The 21902-nt window shown below is 37.4% G+C and overlaps 1 protein-coding gene across 2 annotated transcripts in view; it reads right to left on the reverse strand.

Moving 5' to 3' along the window:
* The window catches only part of LOC147232816 (metabotropic glutamate receptor 4-like), a 225185-nt gene that overhangs the window by 67441 nt on the left and 135842 nt on the right, over positions 1 to 21902 (reverse strand). For both annotated transcript variants that reach the window (XM_086149906.1, XM_086149907.1), the window contains one exon: positions 19497 to 19713. In XM_086149906.1, the coding sequence (XP_086006032.1) occupies positions 19497 to 19713 (217 nt within the window). The remainder of the gene's footprint in view (positions 1 to 19496; positions 19714 to 21902) is intronic.

A 21902-nucleotide genomic window follows, 5' to 3' on the forward strand; every position in this document is an offset into this window, starting at 1 on the left:
CATAATTGACATGCCTAAAGCATAATTTCCCATCATTAGAGGAACCTGTTGCCTGGGAGCACAGGAGCTTGCACAGACCAAAATCCAGACCCCTAAGCCGCCAAGCCTGGCAGATAATAGAGCTGCGGAATCTCAACTGCAGAGATAGAAGCAAAATATGTGGACAACAAACAAACCCATCCCCCATGCATTATAATGGGATGGAAAAATCATATCAAGTATTCTGTTATACATAATGAATGTAGTGCTAGAGGAACATTTTCATACGAGTCTGCAGACCAATGCAACCTCAAGACTGATGTGCAAGGTAAAGTGTTGACCATTGTACGTTGGCTTTTTTTCTCTTACATCGTTGGACTCTTTGATTTCCCACCCTTCAGGCGGGACCTGTCATTGTATGCGTGTCCTTAGGAATACCCTGGCAGCAAGCGACCTCTGTTGGTTCCCCGGCACAATTTAAACACCAGTGAAACACTCAAGAGGAAGTAGCAGCTTTCATCTTCTAATTGACTGATTGATTTGTCTTTGTCTTTTGTAATGCCCTAAGATGCGATAATGATGCAACACAGACAAACTTTCATTTGATTTATAGAATGCAGCTTTACCAAGAAGGGGGTATAAACACAATTTGTGAACTCACATGATATAAAAGCGATGCTGAACAATGCTAATGCCTGCAGTACAAACAAATTCAAATATTTTTTTTTAGGAATTTGTTTCAATATCAAACATTTTCGATATGATTATAAATATCATAAGGTTATAAGGATCTGAGGCTGACATGGGACATATGTGGTTGGATTCACTTGTTTCCTACCCTGAAGATGAACTATTGTTGTCATTGTTTTATATTTCCCTTTTATATCCACCAAATCCCTCCAGTAAAACCAATCTTTAATGATGCAGTGGCTTAAGAATCGCTCTTTTTTGAGTGTAAAACAACATAAGTACATTATTTTGTCACATATGGAAAAGTGGACCTACATTCCTTTGGAGGAAGACACATTTATTACCAGGCTGTTAGGCAAAAAAAAAAAAAAAAACATTACAGAAACAAAACAAGAATTCCACAAAACAAGATTTTTGTAGGAATGGGATGGGATGGGATAGGAAAGGAAAGGATTGGCAAGGTTAGGTTGGGGTTGGGCTGGGCTAGGGTAGGATAGGATAGGATGAGATCTCTTTTCTTTGGCATTTCTTTTAGAGAGGCCATGTAAGACATATTAATGGCTCCCCTACAGACCAAGGATTTCAAGTCTTGAAACGTCAACTTGTGTGTGCGATCTATTGAACATTTGTGTTTGCACAGTAACAATAGACGTGTAGCTGGGAAAGGTGGTAAATATGCCTGTATGAATACCAGCTGGACAGTCACTCTGCCCAGTTCACGTCACACACAAGGTATTTTGGCAGCTGCCTTAGTCCAACATGGTCAGGTTTTGACAAAGAGCATGCCAGGAACATACTGTGTCTTGGCAGGTGAGGGTATTTCATCATCATCAGGATGCCTTTCTATGGTTGGGGTTTCCCAGGCTGGAGTATTTTAGAAGAACCAAAGACAAGCCAACACCAGCTCTGAAGGGGGGTTAGATATGTCAGACCCCCGAGTTAAAATGGTGCAATCCAAACACCCTGGGTCTTTGTGGTTAATGTTCTTTTTGATGGTGATAACAGGGGAAATGTTCAATTCATCCCTTCCTTTAAGTTCTGCTTAAGGTTTAAAGATTCAATAAATTAAAGGCTGGAACCTTCAGTACAGGTAGGTCCATATTAGCGCAAGGATTGAGCATATGTATTATGCTTGGGTCTATTCAAATATAACCAAAAATCAGTTTGTTGTTGTTTTTTTTTCTGGCTTTTTTTTATCAACTCATGTTTCTTTTCTTTTCAAAGTGAGGGTAATTTTCTTTATTCTTTTGGTCAAATAACTTGAATCTAATCTAAATATCTCATTAACTTGGTCTTGTTTTCTTCCTGTTTTCACCAGCAGCCCAGGAGATTCAAAGTGCTTATTGTCATGTGCACAGTCTGGAAATGTGTTTCTCTGTTCAATTAAATTCTCATTTTGTCATCTGCAGTGCAGCCAGATAGGCAGTGAAAAATAAATAAAAGCATACTGTTATAATGTTGAATGTTATGCTATCATATTATTATTATTAATTTTATTACTAGTGCTATTGCTGTTGTTAATATTTTGATGCAATACCTGTAACTCAACAATCTGCTGCATTGACACCCATGTCTGTCTCTCTCTTAAAATTACTGCAAGTTTGGTGCATCTTTACTCCTCGCATATGCCATTGCCCACGTCACTCATGAATTATAACAGTGAAATGTGCTTGCTAGCATCTGATTTATCTTGCTATGAAGAAAAAAGTTTGTACATCCCAACAGTGTTTGAGCGCGGCAGGATAAAAATGTTAATAAATGGCCGCAGATGTGAAAAGATCACAGATGCTGAAATTCCATTGCAAACAGCATTACATTCTCTTTTTGGGCATATCGGTCTTCTACTTTCCTATAAAAAGGTACTAGATGCAAATATCAGTGTTTAATTACTGAAACACGGTTATATATTGAACACTTTAAAATTCCAACAGATTGTTTCTACCGCGTTATCACTTCAACACTGTCTTTTTCTATTGTTCTCAATCATCTGCTCTTTCCTCGTAGTGTTCCACAGGAAGCTATTCTCCATGCATGTGAGCTGCTGTTGTCATGCTCAGCAGTGACTGTCTGCTGCCCTTGAGCCATTTAGTGACTAAATTCATTAAAAATGAAAACTTCTGATTCCATATTCATCGTCATCCAACTCATTGACACTTTGAAACCTTGAAGATGCACAATCTGTGAACCAATCAGGGTGCTCCAGTGTGCATGGCCTTTGCCTTTTTCACAGTTAAAACAGTGCCAATTTGTAATCAAATATCTACATTTTAAGGAGTTGGGTACAAAAAACCTGCTATACATTAGAGCAATTATTGCAGTAGGCAAGATGGAAAGATGTCAACACTGCAGTGATATAATTTTCCATGAAATTTCAGGCAGCAATGTTTTCTCAATCCATCTTGCTACTCCTTCTACAATCAACACAATCCCTGCTTCTGTTTTTTGTTTTTTTCTCCCTGCCGATAAAAATAACCTGCCCAATAAATAACAATGTGTAGTAAAGGAAAATAAAATACACAGCTTCTTTTTCTTACCATTCAAGCTTCCAGTTCATGATAAACCACAAATTTCAAAGTGTTTGTGCTGAAGTACTTTTATTGAAATTTTAAAGATCTCCGAAACCTTTTTAGCTTCACTCATTCTATAGCTTTGATGTGCGTCTTTAGAAAGAACAATTAGTTTTTTAACCATTTACCAATATCCCATCTGTGTTTAACCGTGACAATTACGTACAAATGCAGACATCAGCGTATCAGTAGTTAGTTATTATCCTACAGTAGTATGAAGGCTATTTTTCTATAGATGCATTTTTCGGATTTACAAGAGAAATACACAGACAATAGATCCTGCACATAGAGATGTGAAAATGTGTCTGAAAGTCTTGAACACTGAAATTACTTGAGCATTGATTCAAGCGAAATTACTCTACCTTTATTATAGATAACATGCTTTTTATAATTGTTGCTTAAGGACAAACATGTTGCACAAAGGACTGTATTATTTCTACTCAGTAATTTTAAACCTATCTACCAACTGTGGTCAGTCACACTTGACACTGACTGGACCTTATTAAATAATAAAACAAGATAACAATAATTATTCTGAGAGACATAATCTTAAAGAAGTGTGTAGGCTGTAAGTCTTGACTTTTTCACTTGTATATCTTCCACATGTATTTTCCACATATATTTTCCTGGTTCAATTGCTGGCTCCTTTTAGCCTGTCAAAGTGCTGTTGAGAAAGACACTGGCTCCCCTGGCGCTGGTCAACGGCAGCCTTTCTCATGGTTCATCCATGATGTATTAAATTAAAACTAATTTCCCCATTGGGATTAATAAAGGATAGATTATTAGTAGTTATTTATTTATTTATTTACCGGTATTTATTTAATGTACACACATGCTAACCACTTTGTCTATATGCATATATGTATCTCAACTGATCACTCCAACCCTATGTTGCAATTTGCAGGTTGGCACTAGGATTTCATATTATATTAGTGAGCATTTTCCTCAACAAGCGTGTTGAGGAACAAGAAAAACAAGGAAAGAAAAAAAAGGGAATACAGACCAGTTTTGACCTGCTTTGTGTCAAAAGAGTTGTCTCGAAAGGAGAAACAAACACAGAATTATGCTAACAAGGACACAGGTGGAAATATGACATCCATGTGGGATGGAAACTAATATTTCCATGTACAATTTCTTATTCTGCTCTGGGTGTAAAACAGAGCCCGCTGGGTTTGTGTGGCTATATGTGAGTTGTCCATGGTGCTGAAAGATAGTACAGTAATGCACTGTTTGCTGCAAACTTTGCTTTGTTTCAGGGATTGTCCATAAACAAAAAGTATTACGCATTCAATAAAATGTGAAATGCTGCATTTCTTTTGCTCCAATTATATTTAGAGAGGGTTGTGTTTTTTATGCCCATTACGCAGCGCCGGTCAAGAAAGCTAAGGTGTCTTTTCATTCCAATGCAAAATTATTATTTTTTTTTTCTCAACAAAGGGAATTGTTCGATTTTCTCATCTGTGGAGCTGCTCTCTATGTTTAATGTGCACACACTGTAGTCATAGGCCAAATGGAACAGAATGTTTGCTCTTCCTCTTTATTTTTTCTTGGTATTTGTTTGTGATGTGAACAAGGTGTGTCAAGGAGGAACAAGGAAGAAAGTACCACTGAGTGGTCAGAATTTTAGAAAACCTATAACTTTAAAAGTAATGAGAGGAAGATACTTTATATTACTATAATATATTAACTTGTTGACATCAAATATTGCCATGTTGTTGATCCTCAACATTTCTAACAGCCGGAGTGAGGGACCCCTCCCTGGAGGCTGCTCCTGAGGTCATACTCTTTTTTTTCCCTGTGTAAAGGGTTTTTATTTTCAACGGAAACAAGGGTCTGAGGACAGCATGTGTAGCACCACCTACAGATCAGAAAGCCCCTCAGGCTGCTGAGGGATGTATGATTATGTAAAGAAATAAAATTAAACTTGACTTGATCATGTGAGCTGATCTGATCCTGAATAAAAATCATATTTGCAACCCCCTTCATAAAAATGGAGATTTTTTTTTTTTTTGCTTTATCTTTTCACCTAAACCATGCTTTTTTTTTATCAGTTTTCATTGTCTATATAGTACAGCTTATCCTACAGAGCCACAGGGGTGCTGGAGCCAAACCTCGCTCTGTTTCTCTTTCTCTACACGCACATGTTAGTGTGTGTGTTTGTGTGTATGTATGTGTATATCTATACAGCTTATCCTGCAGGGTCATATATATAGGGTATATGTATTTATCCTATAGATCTAAACAGAAAAAACTTTCATGTTGGTAAGGTGATGACTGCAATATCTTATATATTTTTTTTTTCTTTCAAGGCCTGATAGCTCACCTGGTGCAACATGTGACTTATCATGGTTGATTCCTGAAAGCAACTGCTCTAAAAGTTTATCTCAATCAATATAAAATGAAATGGACAAAAATGAAGGCCTTCAAACAAGAATTTCTTGTACTCATTTATATTTTGTCCCCAGGCAACACCAGAAATCCCAGCTAGTCACACAAATCAATCAACAGCAGTGCGTTCAGCCATTAAGTCGCAGGAGCTGCTACACTCTGTATCTCAATTGGGTGTGCTGCTACAGAAGCACGGCTGTAAGCACGCACACACACACACACACACACACACACACACACACACACACACACACTCACACACAAAAACACACACACACACTCAAGCACAGGCTCTGTTGTTCCACTGGTGAAGACATTTATAAATATTTTCCTTCTAATTATGCCAACTTGTGGTGAAAGTACCAAAGTCGATTCAGCTCACCCAAAACTTGCCCCTCTTACTTCGAGTGAAGCTTCAAACAGGTAACTTTTGAATACAAACTGGATTCCGGATTCCAGCTGGGAATCCAGAATCCAACAGAAACACGCTGCAGAAACACACTTGATTTTTAGACTTTACATCTTTTTCCATTCAGTTGAGACATCATTTTTATATTATGACTAATTGTAGTAAAAATTAGAAATAGGTTTGATTTAATTCATGGGAAGCTCTTCATGTCCCCCTGAAGATGTGAGATAATGACTCATTTTTGTTACTTTGTTTGGTTGTATACTGCATGTATACTGCAGTACATATCTCAATTCTGATTTTCATAAAACTGCACAAGAGTATCATACTCGAGGCATTTAGAGTAGATAACATCATGCCACCCTTTGGAAAAAATTAATACATGAATAGATAAAAACAATAGAATGTGCATATAGTGTGTCTTTTCTCGAAAATACTCACAAGATGATGACTTTGAAAGGACTATTTCCATCTCTTGTCAAGAAAATGTACTATATTGCTAGAGATATGAAATAACCCATCATGACAAAAATGTTCATCCATATTTTGCAATCATATGGCAGAGTTTGCAGTGTAATTGCTCATTTGCAGACCTCAATTTTAGTGCTGCAATACTACAACTACTTTAAAAACTACTTTCTTGCAACCTGTGCTTCTTTATAAAAAAAAAAAATGCTACTGCAGCATAAATATATAATATTTTAACCCAAATCCAGGACCTGAACCCCGTTTGGTGTTTACGCTGGAATGAAATCCAAGGAGTGTTACTGTCAAGTAGCAAATCATCTATCTAGCATTCCTGAAGCAACTACCTCTGAATCTGCATCAACCTTTTATAGGGAGCATGCACTCATTAGAGTCAGATGGAAAGAAGTGGAGGCACACTTATACTAAATAAATCAATAAAGAATAAATAAATAAAATCCTATTTTGCATCCAGGTATGACTCTTTGATGCTTGCTTTATCTTACAAGCCTTTTCAAGAATTCTGCAGAGGAAACGAAACTGGTGCATTAGGATGCGATTGTGATTGGGATTTAACATGTCTTCTCTAAAAGAGCATGTGATGAAGAAATACAGGATGAACATGAACTGAATGACACCTTTGCACAGACAGAGGATCCAAACAAACACATGCCATTTCGTTGCACTTGTTCTGATGTTTTTAATTTAGGTTTTCATTCAACCACACAGGTGTTGGTGTTACACAATTCATCGTGTCTCATGTGGAAACAAAATGTCTTTTTGACTTCGCCGAACAGCTCGGCATCATTATGCCGCTGCCGGTGTAGCAGCCTTATTGAGGTCAAGGTAATGCAGATTTACTTTGGCCTTGCACTTTGGTGCAAACAAGATTATGAAGATGGAATGATATAAGACAAGCTGTGAGACACTGCAGAGAAATTTCTTTCTGTTGTGGTACACGGCACTTGGCGGAAAATGGTAATCCAGGATCCTGATGTCCGGACTATAAAGCAAACCTTGTCAAGCAAGACTACGATTGCAAGTTACTGGGTCAGCGCAATGTGAGCTATGTTCAAATGGGCTAATCCAATGGACACACTACTGTTCCTCAGGGCCAGTACCACTGTCTAATCTTTAAGAACTTGAGAGCAGATGAACATGCAGAGGAAGCTTGCAGAGTCAGCCAAATTACCCCAACAACACTTTCATGGATCATTATCCTATTGTTTTGCATCTTCCAAGCTCGTAGATCGACTCCCCCCTACTCTACTATTAATCACAAATTCTCTCTCAGCTCAAAAGCAGCAGGCCCTTTGTCATGATTTCTTCTCATGTATTACTTGGCTTTCTGCACTTTCATTTGACAGTAAGAAAATGGAAAAAAAAAAGTAATACCTTGCTTTTAAGCACAACGGTATGACAGCGAACAAATGAATAATTCTTTAACAAGGTAGAAACAGTGCAGTCACTGTAAAAAGCACTGTCGTTCTCCCTGCCGATGTAGCTGATGACACATTACTTAGTGTTTAAGCCGGTAAGCTTTTGAGAGACTGGAAAATCACAGTGTCCTGTGTGGCACCAGCTCCACCTGTTCCACTCGTAGCCTTATGGCTATATCTCCAGTGACGGATGCTGTTGTCACTGGCCAACAGGTGGATACACCTTTTAAAATGCATGGAATCTTTATTGAGCCACGGCAAAGAACACAAGGAGAGAATGCGAATTAAATTTTTGCTCGCCGTTCGACTTTGTCCTATTTCAAATCATTTGTATATCTTGGGAGCTTGGCCAAGTAATTGATGCCATTCATTATATGATTGAGCGAGTTGTTTTGGGAGGTGAGTGGAGATAGCCAGTGCTGGGAGCAACTTACACTGCAGTGATTGATAGAAAGCAAGCTGCATGAGGGTTGGTTTCCGAAATGCAAGTGAGTGTTACTCTGTAGGAGTGTGCCGGCTTGGGGCGAAGTCATTAATAAACCTTGCAAATGATGATAGCTGTTGTATTGATTGTAGTTTTCACCCTCCATTCCAACAGTCCTTCCTACTGCAATTCTTGCCTCAGTAAACACAGGCATTAAAATTGTTGACCCCGGCTACCTCTGCCATTGCTCACGGCATTGAAGCTGGGACACTAGATTCCCATTGTTTGTGCACTACCTTAATCCATTCACAAAGACAATGGTACAAAACGGATCAATACGTGAGACAAAGAAAAAAGGTAGCATGAGATAAAATATTATAGATTAATTCCTGAAAAATGTGGTGACATCCCACCCTGCTCCTTTCTGACAGACTGACCTGCTAAGATACAAGCAAAACCAGGAAATGTGTGTTATGTTTCACAGTCCTCGGGGTATTGGGTGCAGTCTCTGTAGCGATTACATATAAAGTGATGAATGAACACTCCTAGACTCCAGCCTTAGATTCCTGCATGGCTAAATGAGTCTTGGTTTATTCCACATTCAGAATTAAATTAAAAATATTGTACTTCCCTCTGCAACTTCCAACTCATCTGACTTTATTGTCACGACCAACCCTTAAAATTATGGATATAGAACAACTTTAAGGCAAAATATGCAATATTAGAAAGCAACTATTTATACTTCAGAAAAAGGTGAATATGCTCAAGGTTTAATTTTGAATACAGGTATGTGACACATTTTCAGACCAGGATCTATTTCCTAACACAAATGTGTGTTTTGGATTGGAAGGGACACGGATTATTGCAGCTGGTGCTCTGCAGATTAAATTCAAATCAAGATTAATATTCCTTGTGTCTCATAAAATGTATACAGGAAAAATTATGCAGACCTTTCTTTGATGCTGTTGTTGCTTTAATTCTTATGAGTTTTGTCCTCAAAACATCCAGCAGGATCATAGAGCCTTCTAAACACCAGCTTCAAACCCTGTGCAATCTTTCAAAATTGTTTCAGCAAAGTCCCCACCCCCTTCATAGACACACATCATGCATATCTTACTCTTTGATATTTACTCACTGATATGCTTTCTCGTGTACAGCAACATTACAGCAACATTTGACAGACATTTTTCAATCCCCAGCTCTTAGTCCCCGTCAAAGCTTCAGTGTAGGAGTTCTACTCATTGAAGCTATGCAGCTCCAATGTTGACTGCAAATTCAGTGATACCGTTTTCTAGTGTGCATCGTGCACAGAGACATTCACTTTTTATATTTAAGTTAACCATGATCGATTTTTTTTGACTTACTTAATAACTTGCTAACCTTTAGTTATCAGGTTGATGTCCTGTGTTTATCCTCCCCCTGGTTCACCCTGTCAACTCACACATGCAGAAACAACCACCCTGAGATCAATACCAGGTGGCTCTGGGATGTTGAACTGGTTATCCCTATTGTGAGCATGTCAGACACCTGTATCAAAATTATAAGCCTGTCACAAGCAAAAACAAGCTCTTTGTGTGGCAGTTTTCTTGCCCTTGAAGGGTAGTGGTTTCTGACTCTTAGCACTCCTTGGAACCTTGGTTCCTACAATCATTATTGTATCTTCTAATGGGGAAGTAGACCCCTGGGTTTGAAAAAAAGGCCCTTTTCCATTTTCCTTTAAAAGCTAAGAAAACACCATGGGTGATTATCTATTATTATTATTGTGATTTATAAGAGTACTTTTACTGTTCTGACTTCACTGGTGTTAATGGCACAAAAAGAATCCCATTTCCCCATCACTGTGCAAACTAATAACACATGGAATCATAGCATTGCTGTGTTTTTTTTTGTCCACTCTAATTCTGTTTCTTCCATCAATGTTATTCCAGCATACTGTGTACAGAAATTACTTGTCCCTGCCAGGGACCAGCACACTTCACGTGCCGGCAATTCACCTGCCTTACTGACACAAGGGTGTATCCACATCAGCCCCTCAAGGTCCTTGTGCACACGCAAAATTGCATTTACTCCCGATTATAAGACGTTTTTGTTTTAAGAAATTGGTGGGCGTTTGTGTCAGTGAACACTGTAGAGTAATAGAATTATTACAGGAATGAGACAAATGGCTGATTTTCAATGTTAAAAGAGGCCAAGGACTTATGCCAGAGTAGCTCAAGGGATCTTCAAATCATCTTATCCTGATAGTACTCTCCTGACAGTCCTCCAACTATACATATTCAAAAATGAACTGGAAATATTAGTGTCTGGTGCACACATACACATTTAACCTCACTGAGAGGGTGCCCTGGGCATTACGATTGATGTGTCGTCTGGAAATGGTGACAGATACACACATTTATATCCTGATTTAGACTTCACCCATGTCTGTTTTTGATTTGTGACACTTCTATTTCCTGGCTCATCCACAAAGGAAACAAATGACATCAGTCTGTATGAAATAGAAGAGAACAAAAGTTCTTTCAGCCACCATGATCAATGTACTTAAAAAACTTGGGATTTGTATTTTCAATCATGAAGGTTCAACTAGATATTTTCTCTTTACTGTGGAAAAATGCTTGCCTGAAGATACATCATGTTTTCTGTTCAAAGTGGAAAAAAAATGCTTATGAGTGAATGCTTCCTTTTTCAAATTAACTCATATGAAGGGAACTACTGTTCTGTGCACATTTTCCATTCACTAGCATAATGTGTGTCAACAAGTTACTAAATGTAAGCATGTCAAAGTCCAACCCTTCAGGTGGACCTTTTCCAAACACTTAGCAGAGGGCATTCGCTTTTATTACATTTTTCTGACGCATCCGTCTTACGGTTCAAGCAAAGTCAAGTGCCGGATGATTATTAGAACAAGACTAATTAGTTAAACCTACAGGCCACAGTGGATGTAAATAAAAGTAAATTATATAATGTAGTGATGCAATCACGACAGAGCAGTTTGTGACATTTCACCGAGCCGATTGAATTGCGGGCATGTGACTGCGTCACCCAGAGACTTTAATGAGGAGAACGAAGGTTAATTAGGCAACTTGAGGATCCAATGCTAACTGATGGCCAACTGTTGAAAGATTCACCTCACAGTGAGTAGCAGCTCCTCTCTCACCATCATGGATCTTAAAACACATCTGCAGAAGCACGGTCTGCACCACTTATCCCATGCCATGAGACTTTTGGTTACATGACTTTTCTTGTTGGGAAATCTCAATTTCCTGCTACACAGTAGCTAAAAACAATGTGGCTGGTTGAACTGTTATGGCCAGTGGACACCATGTTTGTCACAAAGCTGCGCCTTGCATTTCAACCTCCCATTTTATTTTAATTTCTTTTATTCACATTTTATCCAGTGACAGACAGTAATTAATGCTGTTATTCCGAAGTGTTATGATGGATTAATTAATTTCATTGAAGTGATGCAATTCCTTTCTTTGTCATAGAAAGAATAGTTAAAAAAATATTTGTATTATTTTTCCTCCTGGTAATGTTTGAGTTGTCCATGACAGGTTATCCCACCAAAAAAAGGTTTGGGTAAGAAATCTGTGAAATGGGATTTGTCATCCCTTCTCTAATTGTGTTGCAGCTCCAGGTTAGCCAATATTTCCTGAACATAGCTTGAAAATAATACTCATATGAGAGTATAATAGACGGAAGCCATCTTCATTAACCAAATGAGAAGTGCAACATAAGTTGTTTTCACGTTTGAACAGACACACAACAGGAGGTTGCTATTATCAAATGTGTTTTCTCCTCCATTAGCTTTAGGTGAGGTGTGGCATCTGAGTTGAGCAAAAGGAAGAACACTACGCAGTTAAAATGTTATTTCTCTCCTTCCTCTCTTCCATCCAAACTCTCAGCAAACCTCTGTAGGTTACTCAATCGATGTTTTGTGGCCCCGTTAAGTAATTCTCCATTTGCCATATTGCTGTTGTTGCAATTGTTAACTTTGGTTCTAATTTACATGCACAGTATATTTTAGGATAAGGTATATTCAATAAAAAAATGCATTAATATTTAGTTATATTATGTTAAACTACCAAGTTGAGGATGTTAACAGAGACTAGCGACTAGTCCATGGTGAACCCCCCCCTTCTTGGACAGTATCAGATAGGATAGATTCCAGCTAGAGCCCTGAGTGCAGGATAAGTGGCATGAATGATTGATTGATCAAATGAATGAATGAATGAATGAATGAATGAAATCTCATGAGTGATTTATCCTTACTAGAAGGTAAAAACTAAAACCTCCCTAGGTTTGCATTGTTCAAGCAGCCATAAAATCATGTCTAGTAGAATTAATGAATGAATGAATCTCAAGCTACTGCAATACCTACTGGAGAGTGTTTACTCTAAATAAATGGAACAGCTCTCAAATTCATCCTTTATTTTGTTCCAGTGATATATTTGTAATTTATGACCCATCTGTACATCCATCCAACCATAAAAAACACTTGGTGGAGACTTAATTAGATTTGGTTTTCACATGACAACAAAAACACAATATTATTGAGAGCTATGAAATTCCCTGCATTGTTATTGTGAATAAATTGTATTTTAATAGCCTAAATCACGTTCAGTTTCCTCTAATTATTGTGTAATTGAACAGTAATGACTATCATGTCACGACTAGTTTCCTCTACGTAAAATTTGTTTCCCTATTTCATAACTCATTTCGTTCTTTCAATATTCAGATTCTGTATTCAAGCTTGCGAGGTCTAAAAATGAAGAGTCATTAATTTTTATCCAATAAAAAATTACATAATATTAGTGTACTGATAAGCATGTAAACCAATTACATTAGCAAAAAACTTCTCAAGGCTGACTTGTACGTATCCATGTTGATATATTCTTATGGAGATGTAGCTATGTGGCAGGGTTTAAGATGGTAAATTCATATTATTATCTTCATAATGTTGTTGTCCCCATCTTGAAAATACAATACTGCCAATGAATCAAAATATGTTATATCTGCGATTAGTGGATGTAACTTGATGCCTTTCAGAATCCTCAAAGCTTTGCTCGAGGTCATGTTATAGCGCACATACCTAAAAAAACACATTTTGAAATTTTCCTCTTTAATATGATTGGGATTTATTTCAGCCAAGATATAGGCTTAATCATTAAGAGAATTAGGTTCTATGCTGTCTTTGCATTAAGAGAGACATATTGCCATTATCTAATGGACAGGAAGTCCCAGGGTAAAGGAAAAGGAGAGGGAACGGTTGGTGATTATTCAACCTCCTTTTCTCTCCATGACACATAATAGTTTAAGCAAATTGCTGCTCGGCGTGAGGCGCTTGTTTCTGATATGTCACTTAATGAAGACATGGCTGGCTGACAGGCTGCACACGGATGTGATTCCAAAGGTGAGTGTGGCAATCATTCCCGCGCATTGAGCGAGAACAGCTGTGTTCAGTCGTCTGGCTTTAAGACAAACAAAACAAGGGAGGTGTCTCAAATCCAAATTAACACTCTTATTTCTTGCTAGAGGTGAAATGGTTTTAGATTCTTGGAGCTGATGTAATTCAAATGCTTGCTTAAAAAGGTATAGTATTGATAGATTCTGTTATAACATTGTGTCAAACATCAATGTTTGAATAATGATAAATAATAATAGAGGATACTACCTAAAAGTGATTTTCAGAACACCCAAGGTATCAGACAAAATCACTGATATTTCATCTTAAAACTGGGCATGGATTATTATTGTTAAAGCTTTAATTGGAATAGGGACCATCTTGAAATATTATAGCCTACTGCTCATGGTTCATCCATGATGGGTTAATTGCTGGTTACATAAGATAATAGTTATGTTAGACAGATCTTTCGAAGCAAATTCCATGGCTGCTGTTCTCCTGAATTGTTTCACATTCCATCAGGCTTTCGCAGGAGGGCTAAAATCACCAGACTGCTGCTTAACTGATGCGTGGCAGTGAGGAGGACTCTGTGTGTGTGTGTGTGTGTGTGTGTGTGTGTGTGTGTGTCAAACTTAATAGCTTTAAACTCTCTTGTATTCTCAGTTAGAAAAAGTGACTCCCATCTGTGAAGGCTGACAAACACCAAGTTTTTTTTCCTTTTCGCTTCTGTTCTTTTTTCCATTTTTTTTTTCCATTTTTTGCTCCAGTGATATTAGTGAACCTTCATACCAAAGAATCACTTCAGTGGATTTACTGTTTGAAGCGGTGATCTAGGTGTCATATGCTCAAAGCTGCTTTTGCTGGATATACCAATTATCTACCCCCAAACCTTCCTCCTGCCCATCCATTCTCACCACATTTATTTGAAGACACTTGTTGAGAATTGATTTTTCATGTTAAAGTTTTGGTTTTACAGACAGAATTGAATAGCTTGTAACTGCTGTTGATTTGATTTTTTTTTTTTTTTGTTTGCAGCACCTGTCTTTTCTAAATTGCTGCCCTGAGAAATTAACAGCCATCTGCTTCCTGAATATGTTCATCTAAAGTGTTTTTGGATCTGAAGTTACGCGACAATTTGATTTGAAATATTTAGAACAAATTTGAACTTTATCTTGATAAAATAGTATGACAAGAAGTTATTTGGTTGAATGGAATAAAATTATTCAATAAAACTCTGCTCACCGCTCATTAGTGAGGTTGCTTTACTGTTCATATTTTTCAATGAGCATAGGTGATTTATTTTAAAATCATAGAACCACGTTGAAGCAGAATATTTGCTATATGTTTTTTTTATTTATTTCTCAAATGCACTTATATTGAGTTCATTAATCAATATTTTTTTCGGCCTGCCTTTAGAAATTGCCTGTTCATAAATCACCAGAATTTTTGCAACTACTCATATGGTTCTATAACAGACTTGGAAAGGCTTTATGCTTACCTCTTTACTTTTAGGACCAATAAAAAGACAACATTTTATAACAATTCTTAGAGATGGAAAGACTTTTTGTTAAGAGAGAAGTTACACAAAAAAAATTATCACAACCCTCATGACTTTAGTAAAGTGTTTAAAACACAATAACATTGTGTTGCAAGTATTGGTGACTCTTTTGAGGGGCATCTGGTAATTTTCTTCCCTTGTTGAACCTCAATTCTACATCATCCACATTCTAAAAGGCAAAGATTTGTCCTTTTTCACAAGTATTGAACATTTTTGCATTTAAAGAGAAAAGTTAGTGTGTGAACAAAACAGTTGTGCCAAAGTATCTTGGAAAGTAATGGAAACCTTTGTAAATTGGTGTGTGCATTTGAGAGCAGCTTGCAAAAGTGTACATTCTCTGCAGCGGTAAAAGGGCTCAGTGCTGAGTGTCAAACAAATGCTGGGAAGTCTAAATTTGTTACCAGGCCAAACATCAGCCTGGGCTAATAATGTCTTCTTTCTGTATCCACAAACAAATGACCCAGAAGCAACACTGAGTTGTTTGTGTTCCTATTTTCCACTTGCTCATTTTACATTCCACACATATGCCTATTCATCCCAGCTCCTCAGCTAATGCTTGTAATCCTCCTCGTCAAGCAGGGATGGCAGTTACTCCATTAGCAGGGTTTCTCATGTTGATGTCAGGCAGGCCATTGGTTTGCAAGAGAATCTTGTTCGGGTTCTTATTGACATTGTGTTTCATTAACTTGATTAATGACATCTATTGGGGCATGCTCCACAGTAATCAACATCTCTGCAGAGAGGGAGGCTGTCTGCAGTCAAAGTTGAGACTCTCAGCCTCCTCTCCCCAGCAACATCTTCTTGATTGGCCTTTTATATAATTTTCATTATTCTGAAATGGAAAAAAAAAAAAGTTGTGTTCAGAAAAATTATATATCAGGCCATATGAGAGCATGACTTATCCCCAATGTGTCCAATTCACATTTCCGACATTACATGTGTTGCCACTCTGAAATTGAAGCTGTTCAAGCTGACATTTAATCTGGGAACAGAAATGAAAACTTGCCTCAAAATGCTATTCAGAAGAAAAGCCAAAAGTATAATATTGAATATTCTCTTAATTACTGCACTCTATGAGAGAAAAAAAAAGTAAAAGGCTACCTATATTATTAAATAACAGAGCAATTACTGTGTAGTTGAAACCTATTCAGTATGTAACAAAACAAAAATACTTGACTTTTATCTTCCTCCTCCTTCTACTCCTGTGTATCTGTATTAAATTTACAATTAAAGCATACGGTTAAAATATGGCAAACAAGTTTAAAAAAAGTGTGAATGTTTTCAGTGTGAGATGTTGTCTGTAGATGAGTCATATTTTTTCCCCATGTGTCACACTCAGAGGAAACAAACACACACCCGGAGAACAGGGCTAGTAAACATTAGAAAGCACAGTGGAAGCCTGGAGGAGGTGTCTGTGTGAAACATATCACAGACGACATCACTCTTCAAAGAATCCCCTGAAACGGAACACACAGATTTTCTACTACTGTGACAGATGGATGGATGCCCAGAATTGGACAGAGACGAAGAAAACTAAATGAAACACCTGCATGAATGCACCCATCATCATATCAACACACACACAAGCACACCGCACACACTCCGTAATGGATTTTTATCTATGATGCAGTACAGGGACAACTGACCAACCTACACCCTGAAGTCAGCAGCACGTCTCATTATGACAGTGCTGCTGATTCTACGATGGGTCATTATAACTTCAATATTCTTTAACAGCTAATGAAGCTATAACTTGTGTATCAGTGAACTGCGCTCAAGAAATATGCCCTTAAGAAAAAAAAAACCCTCCAACATCTATTTCAATTTATCAAGGACATTAAGCATAAAGGGAGTATTATTCCGAACTGACTGGATGGTAACCAAGGTAGTTGCTATGGGAGCTGACTCATAATTTTACTCTTTCTCTGGATATGCAGTACTAAAATAATGGGATCTTGGAGTGGATGCACAACTGTGAATGCAGTGTAACAACAATGCAAGGTGTCAAGGTAACAAATCAAGGCTTTGTGGTGCTGATTCATTTTTTTTTGTGCATGCAGTAAAGCAAAATATGATCCCTCCTTTGAAAACTAGTGTATTTTTGACAGCTTATAACACTTTTCCAGCCTAGTTTAGAGGTAATAAAAAGAACTGACTCCTCTTCATTTGCTACTTTCAAGACATTATAGGTTCTTCTTTGTTACTTTTTGTTTTTTTTAGGTGGAAAGTTTCCTTACGTAGGTGCAGAGGATGTTGCTCTGATCCTCAAAGTTAATTAGCAATCTTGATATAATCCAGAGATTATTGGTTTGTTTGTTTTTTTTGTCTGACGATGCATACATTTTAAAAAACTCATACCGCCATGGCCATTTGCATGCCTAAGTGCAGTAATGTTCATTTTGGAATATAATTTGGTCGGCATGTGGTTAATGTGAGCGAAAACGAAATTCTGAGATATCAGACTGTGAATATGTATGGTAGTAATGCGAGCTAAACAATCTTCTTCATCAGTTGCATTTCAACATTTCATTACAGTTGTTCAAGCTCCATCACAGATTAAATGTCTTCTAGTTGCTTTTTAGGGGAATCTTTCAGAATCAGTCAAGGGTGGAATTCATATCCAGCGTGTTTAATCTAAAGGCTTTGCAGAGACCTCATAGATGTGAGCCTGTTCGTTACAGATAGGACAGTGTGACACCGGCAGTTTGTTACCGCCGCTGCTGCTGTTACACACATGTGGACACACACACACTCGGGCGAACCTTGAATGGCAACATATTTTCCCCGGCAGCCGTGACAGAGCCAGAACATGACATAGACTGAGGATGAGTACGCTGCTGGTCAAAACGACACAAACGTTTTAGACTGAATTTTCAGCAATCCGAAACACCGGCGGACAACACACATAAGTCATATGCTTCCACATCAATGCTTTACTTGAAAAAGCGGAGTTTCACCCCAAAATAATAAATGAAAAAAAATGTCTGCTTAAGAGATATCTGCTTTCCCTGGAATACACCAGACTTACTTGAGTTTCTCTTATGATGTTTTAGGTGCCAAAACTTACATTTGAAAAGCTCTTGTCTCTTTCCAAAAAAACATGGCCCAGTTGCCCAAGATAATCCTGAGACTTTGTTATGAGCAGTTTCATGTACAAACTTTCATGTAGTAAGAAAAGTAGTTTCCTATAAAAGTGCTGACAGTTAAATCTTGCTGAAGGAACTGGGCTGAGATTTTTGGAAAGAGACATTACTGTTGAGGTTTTTTAATTGCTTTTCTGGCACCTTAAGCAGCATGAGAGGAACTCAATTCACTCCCATTGTATTTAAAAGAAAGCAGACATCTTTACTTCCATTGTCGCAATATTTTAGCAATTCAGAATGACCAAGATGAATTAACAGAACATATACAACACAGCAAAATGAATAAATAGATAAATAAAGAACCAGAGGGGTCGTATTTGAAAAATAAAAAAAACATTGATATATTTATGTGAAGTACTGGGTTTCTGAAATACCAGTGCCTTTTCACTGCAATGTGCCTGACAGTGTTGAACTAAATTGATTTTAAAGTCATTAGATTGATACTGTGTTTGTCTAGAGCGCCAAAGATGTTATCTTGCTTGCACAAAGATAATTCATACCAATCAAGACACTTGCTGACAAACCTTATAAATGCAAAAAAGTGAAAGGCTATGTCATCTTGAGTCTTTTTCCTAAACAATTTCAACAAAAATAGAAAATTGCATCTTTCATTGTCAGCCATAATGGAAAGTCAAATGATTTCGTTCGTCTGCAAAACCTCACACCTCAGAAACCAAGATTCCTTTTAAGCGTCTTGTTTTCGTCACGCAAATCTGACTGCAGGTTCTTCCAGAAATGATGCCCTGCTATTCCAAGGAATCACAGAGTTTTTTCTTTTATTGTCTGTAACCTGCTATAGAGGTAGCTACCTCTACTGTGTAACCTGATATGTCCTGCTGAAGAGGGAACCAGTAACAAAATACCAAATGTTACTCCACTACCCTTTCATCTTGCCTTGTGAGGCAACATCGCTTCTTTTTATTCTCCTCACCAAGCTTCAGTAGTTTTCTAATAGACCTTATGTTAGGATGCTTGATTAAAAAATCCACATCCGGAGGCAGTTAAGGGATATGAGGCCAAGTGTACTCACCATCCTCCCGAGACTTCTGAATGAAAGCGTCAACACCGCTCTCTCCGTAGTTCCCTTCCGAGGCTACCGTCGAGACGTAGTTCCATTGCATGGCTTTGACAATGTCCACCATAGCCTGAGCCTGGTAGGTGTCTGGAGGCACCACCCGCGAGAAGAAGTCATAGCGGGTGTTATCACTGAGCTCTGGAGCGGTGGAGGCGTAGCTCACCTGAGGTATCTGCACAGGAAGGAAGATTGATAATATTATAAACTTGACTTTACTTACTAAGTAAACCGCTTATTAGCCGCCATCTTTCCTGGAGTCCCACTTTATCTTCATTATCAACATATACGGTATAAACATCAGTTGAAATTACAACAACACTTTCTAAGAATACAAGACACACAACCAGCACCACAAGCCAGCAGTTTAACTTTTTCACAAGGTTTATAAATTAATAACAAACAAGGGTCAAGCAACTTTAAGTCACCCATAGAGTCAGTGTCATCACTTGATGATGAACAGTTCTGTTTTCAATGAGGAAGAAATAAAAAAAAAGAAACCTCCATCATCTGCAGTGATAAAAAATGTTTGTGTCTGGTAGGAAGTTCTTTTGGAGGCTTGGTGGTTTAAGTATTAAACTAAGATACATCCATTAACATAATGATATTCAAATCAATTTAAAACCCAACAAAATGCTGAGTCACAGTTGTTTTGGGCTTCGGCGATGACATCCTACACCCGTCTCTAAGCTTGCTGCTCGACAACACGACCGATCACATGGCTGCAAGGTTTTTCTGTTGTATTTGCTGCAGGGAATTAAATCTGGTTTCAATATTCATTAACAGATGTATGTTTTGCAAGGTGTATGAAATGTTCCATGTTTCACTTTCTACAGTTAAGATTATTACAGCAGGTAACCATTTGGTGCTAACTTTAGGACAAAACAATCAATTTTTGAGCACGGTTAAAATTAAAATTCTAACCTATGTCTTTTAGCTCAAGCGAATTTTATCCATATATTAATGCACCCACAGTTTATTGCTGTTTTCAATTAATTTCTCTTTCATTTTGTGAATTACAACTCATTGTCAGTCAAGAGTAGATTGTTTCGATAATTTCAGGTACATACTTACTCTGTCTATTATTCCATTGTTTTTTATTAAAACATATGTGGTGACTTCACTTTGATACAGTATGTTATTGTCTGATTTGTTTTCTTTTACACTTCTCTCTATTTTGCTCAAAGTATAGCATGATTTGTTTTATATACAACTAAAGCACAAACATTATGGAACTTTCATTTTACTGTATTAGACAGAGCAATGTGCTGTGTAATTTCATAATAATAATAGCCTATGAAGTTTTTCTTTGTAATTTATTGCTAAAATGTAATGAGTCCTAAGAAGGGCTTGATCAGTTTTTTCTCAGTTTCTAAAGACAATGGTGTTAAAGTGATGATTCATCCAAATATGTAATTTTTTGTTCATTCATATTCATTTATTGTTTTTGTTGTTTGTTTTTTCCTTTCTTTTTAGGCTTGTAGTTAATAAATGGAGCCAAAGCATAACACAATATCAGAAAAATGGCGATAAGGAGTTACATTAACAAAAGTATGACAGCAAATTAGGATTTCTTTGGTCTAAAAGATGTTCTCCCTTAATTTCACTCTTTTTTTTAGATGTTTTTTCAATTATTTGTATCTATCTTGTATCTTTTGTAATACAAATCACCTTCTCCTCATGGAATACATATTGCTTTAAGCAGTGTTTGAGTCCTTAAAAGGAAGCTGTCCACTCTCCAATATACCTTTGCTGCCAACATAATTAGTCATTGTAAACTAAATCTACAATCAAAAGTTACTTATTTCCCGGCAAACAACACCCCAAGTTCCAGTCACCCTAAAAGCTAAATCTTACTATTCATATTACATTGCTTATCTCATATGTTTGATTACTTAACATTCTAAACATGATTCAGATCATTATTGCTTTTGGAGGCTTACGACACCAACCAATAAGCTGGCTTTAGATAAGGCAGTAGAACTCATTTTACATCATATTTTCCATAATTCTCATTGCTATTTTGGTTTTGAATACAAAATGCTGCAGCAACTTAATTTACATTAATGTTGTGCCTGTAATTATTATATCCATCTTTGCATAATAACGAACCATTTAATATTTAAATCTAAATGAGTTTTTGAAACATTCAATATGTGTATTTTTATTTCCCTACACCATTTCTTATCTTCTTCTCCTTTTGGCTTTTCCCTTCAGAGGTTGCCACAGCGAATCAACGTTCTCCATCGAACCCTATTCTCTGTATCCTCCTCTCTCACACCGACTACCTTCATATCCTCTCTCACTACGTCCATAAATCCTCTCCTTGGTCTTCCTCGAGACCTCCTGCCTGGCAGCTCCAAT

This window comes from Fistularia commersonii, chromosome 7 (assembly GCF_037954325.1).
Source record: "Fistularia commersonii isolate RoL2024-O1a breed Wild chromosome 7, RoL_Fcom_v1.0, whole genome shotgun sequence".
Taxonomy (NCBI): domain Eukaryota; kingdom Metazoa; phylum Chordata; class Actinopteri; order Syngnathiformes; family Fistulariidae; genus Fistularia; species Fistularia commersonii.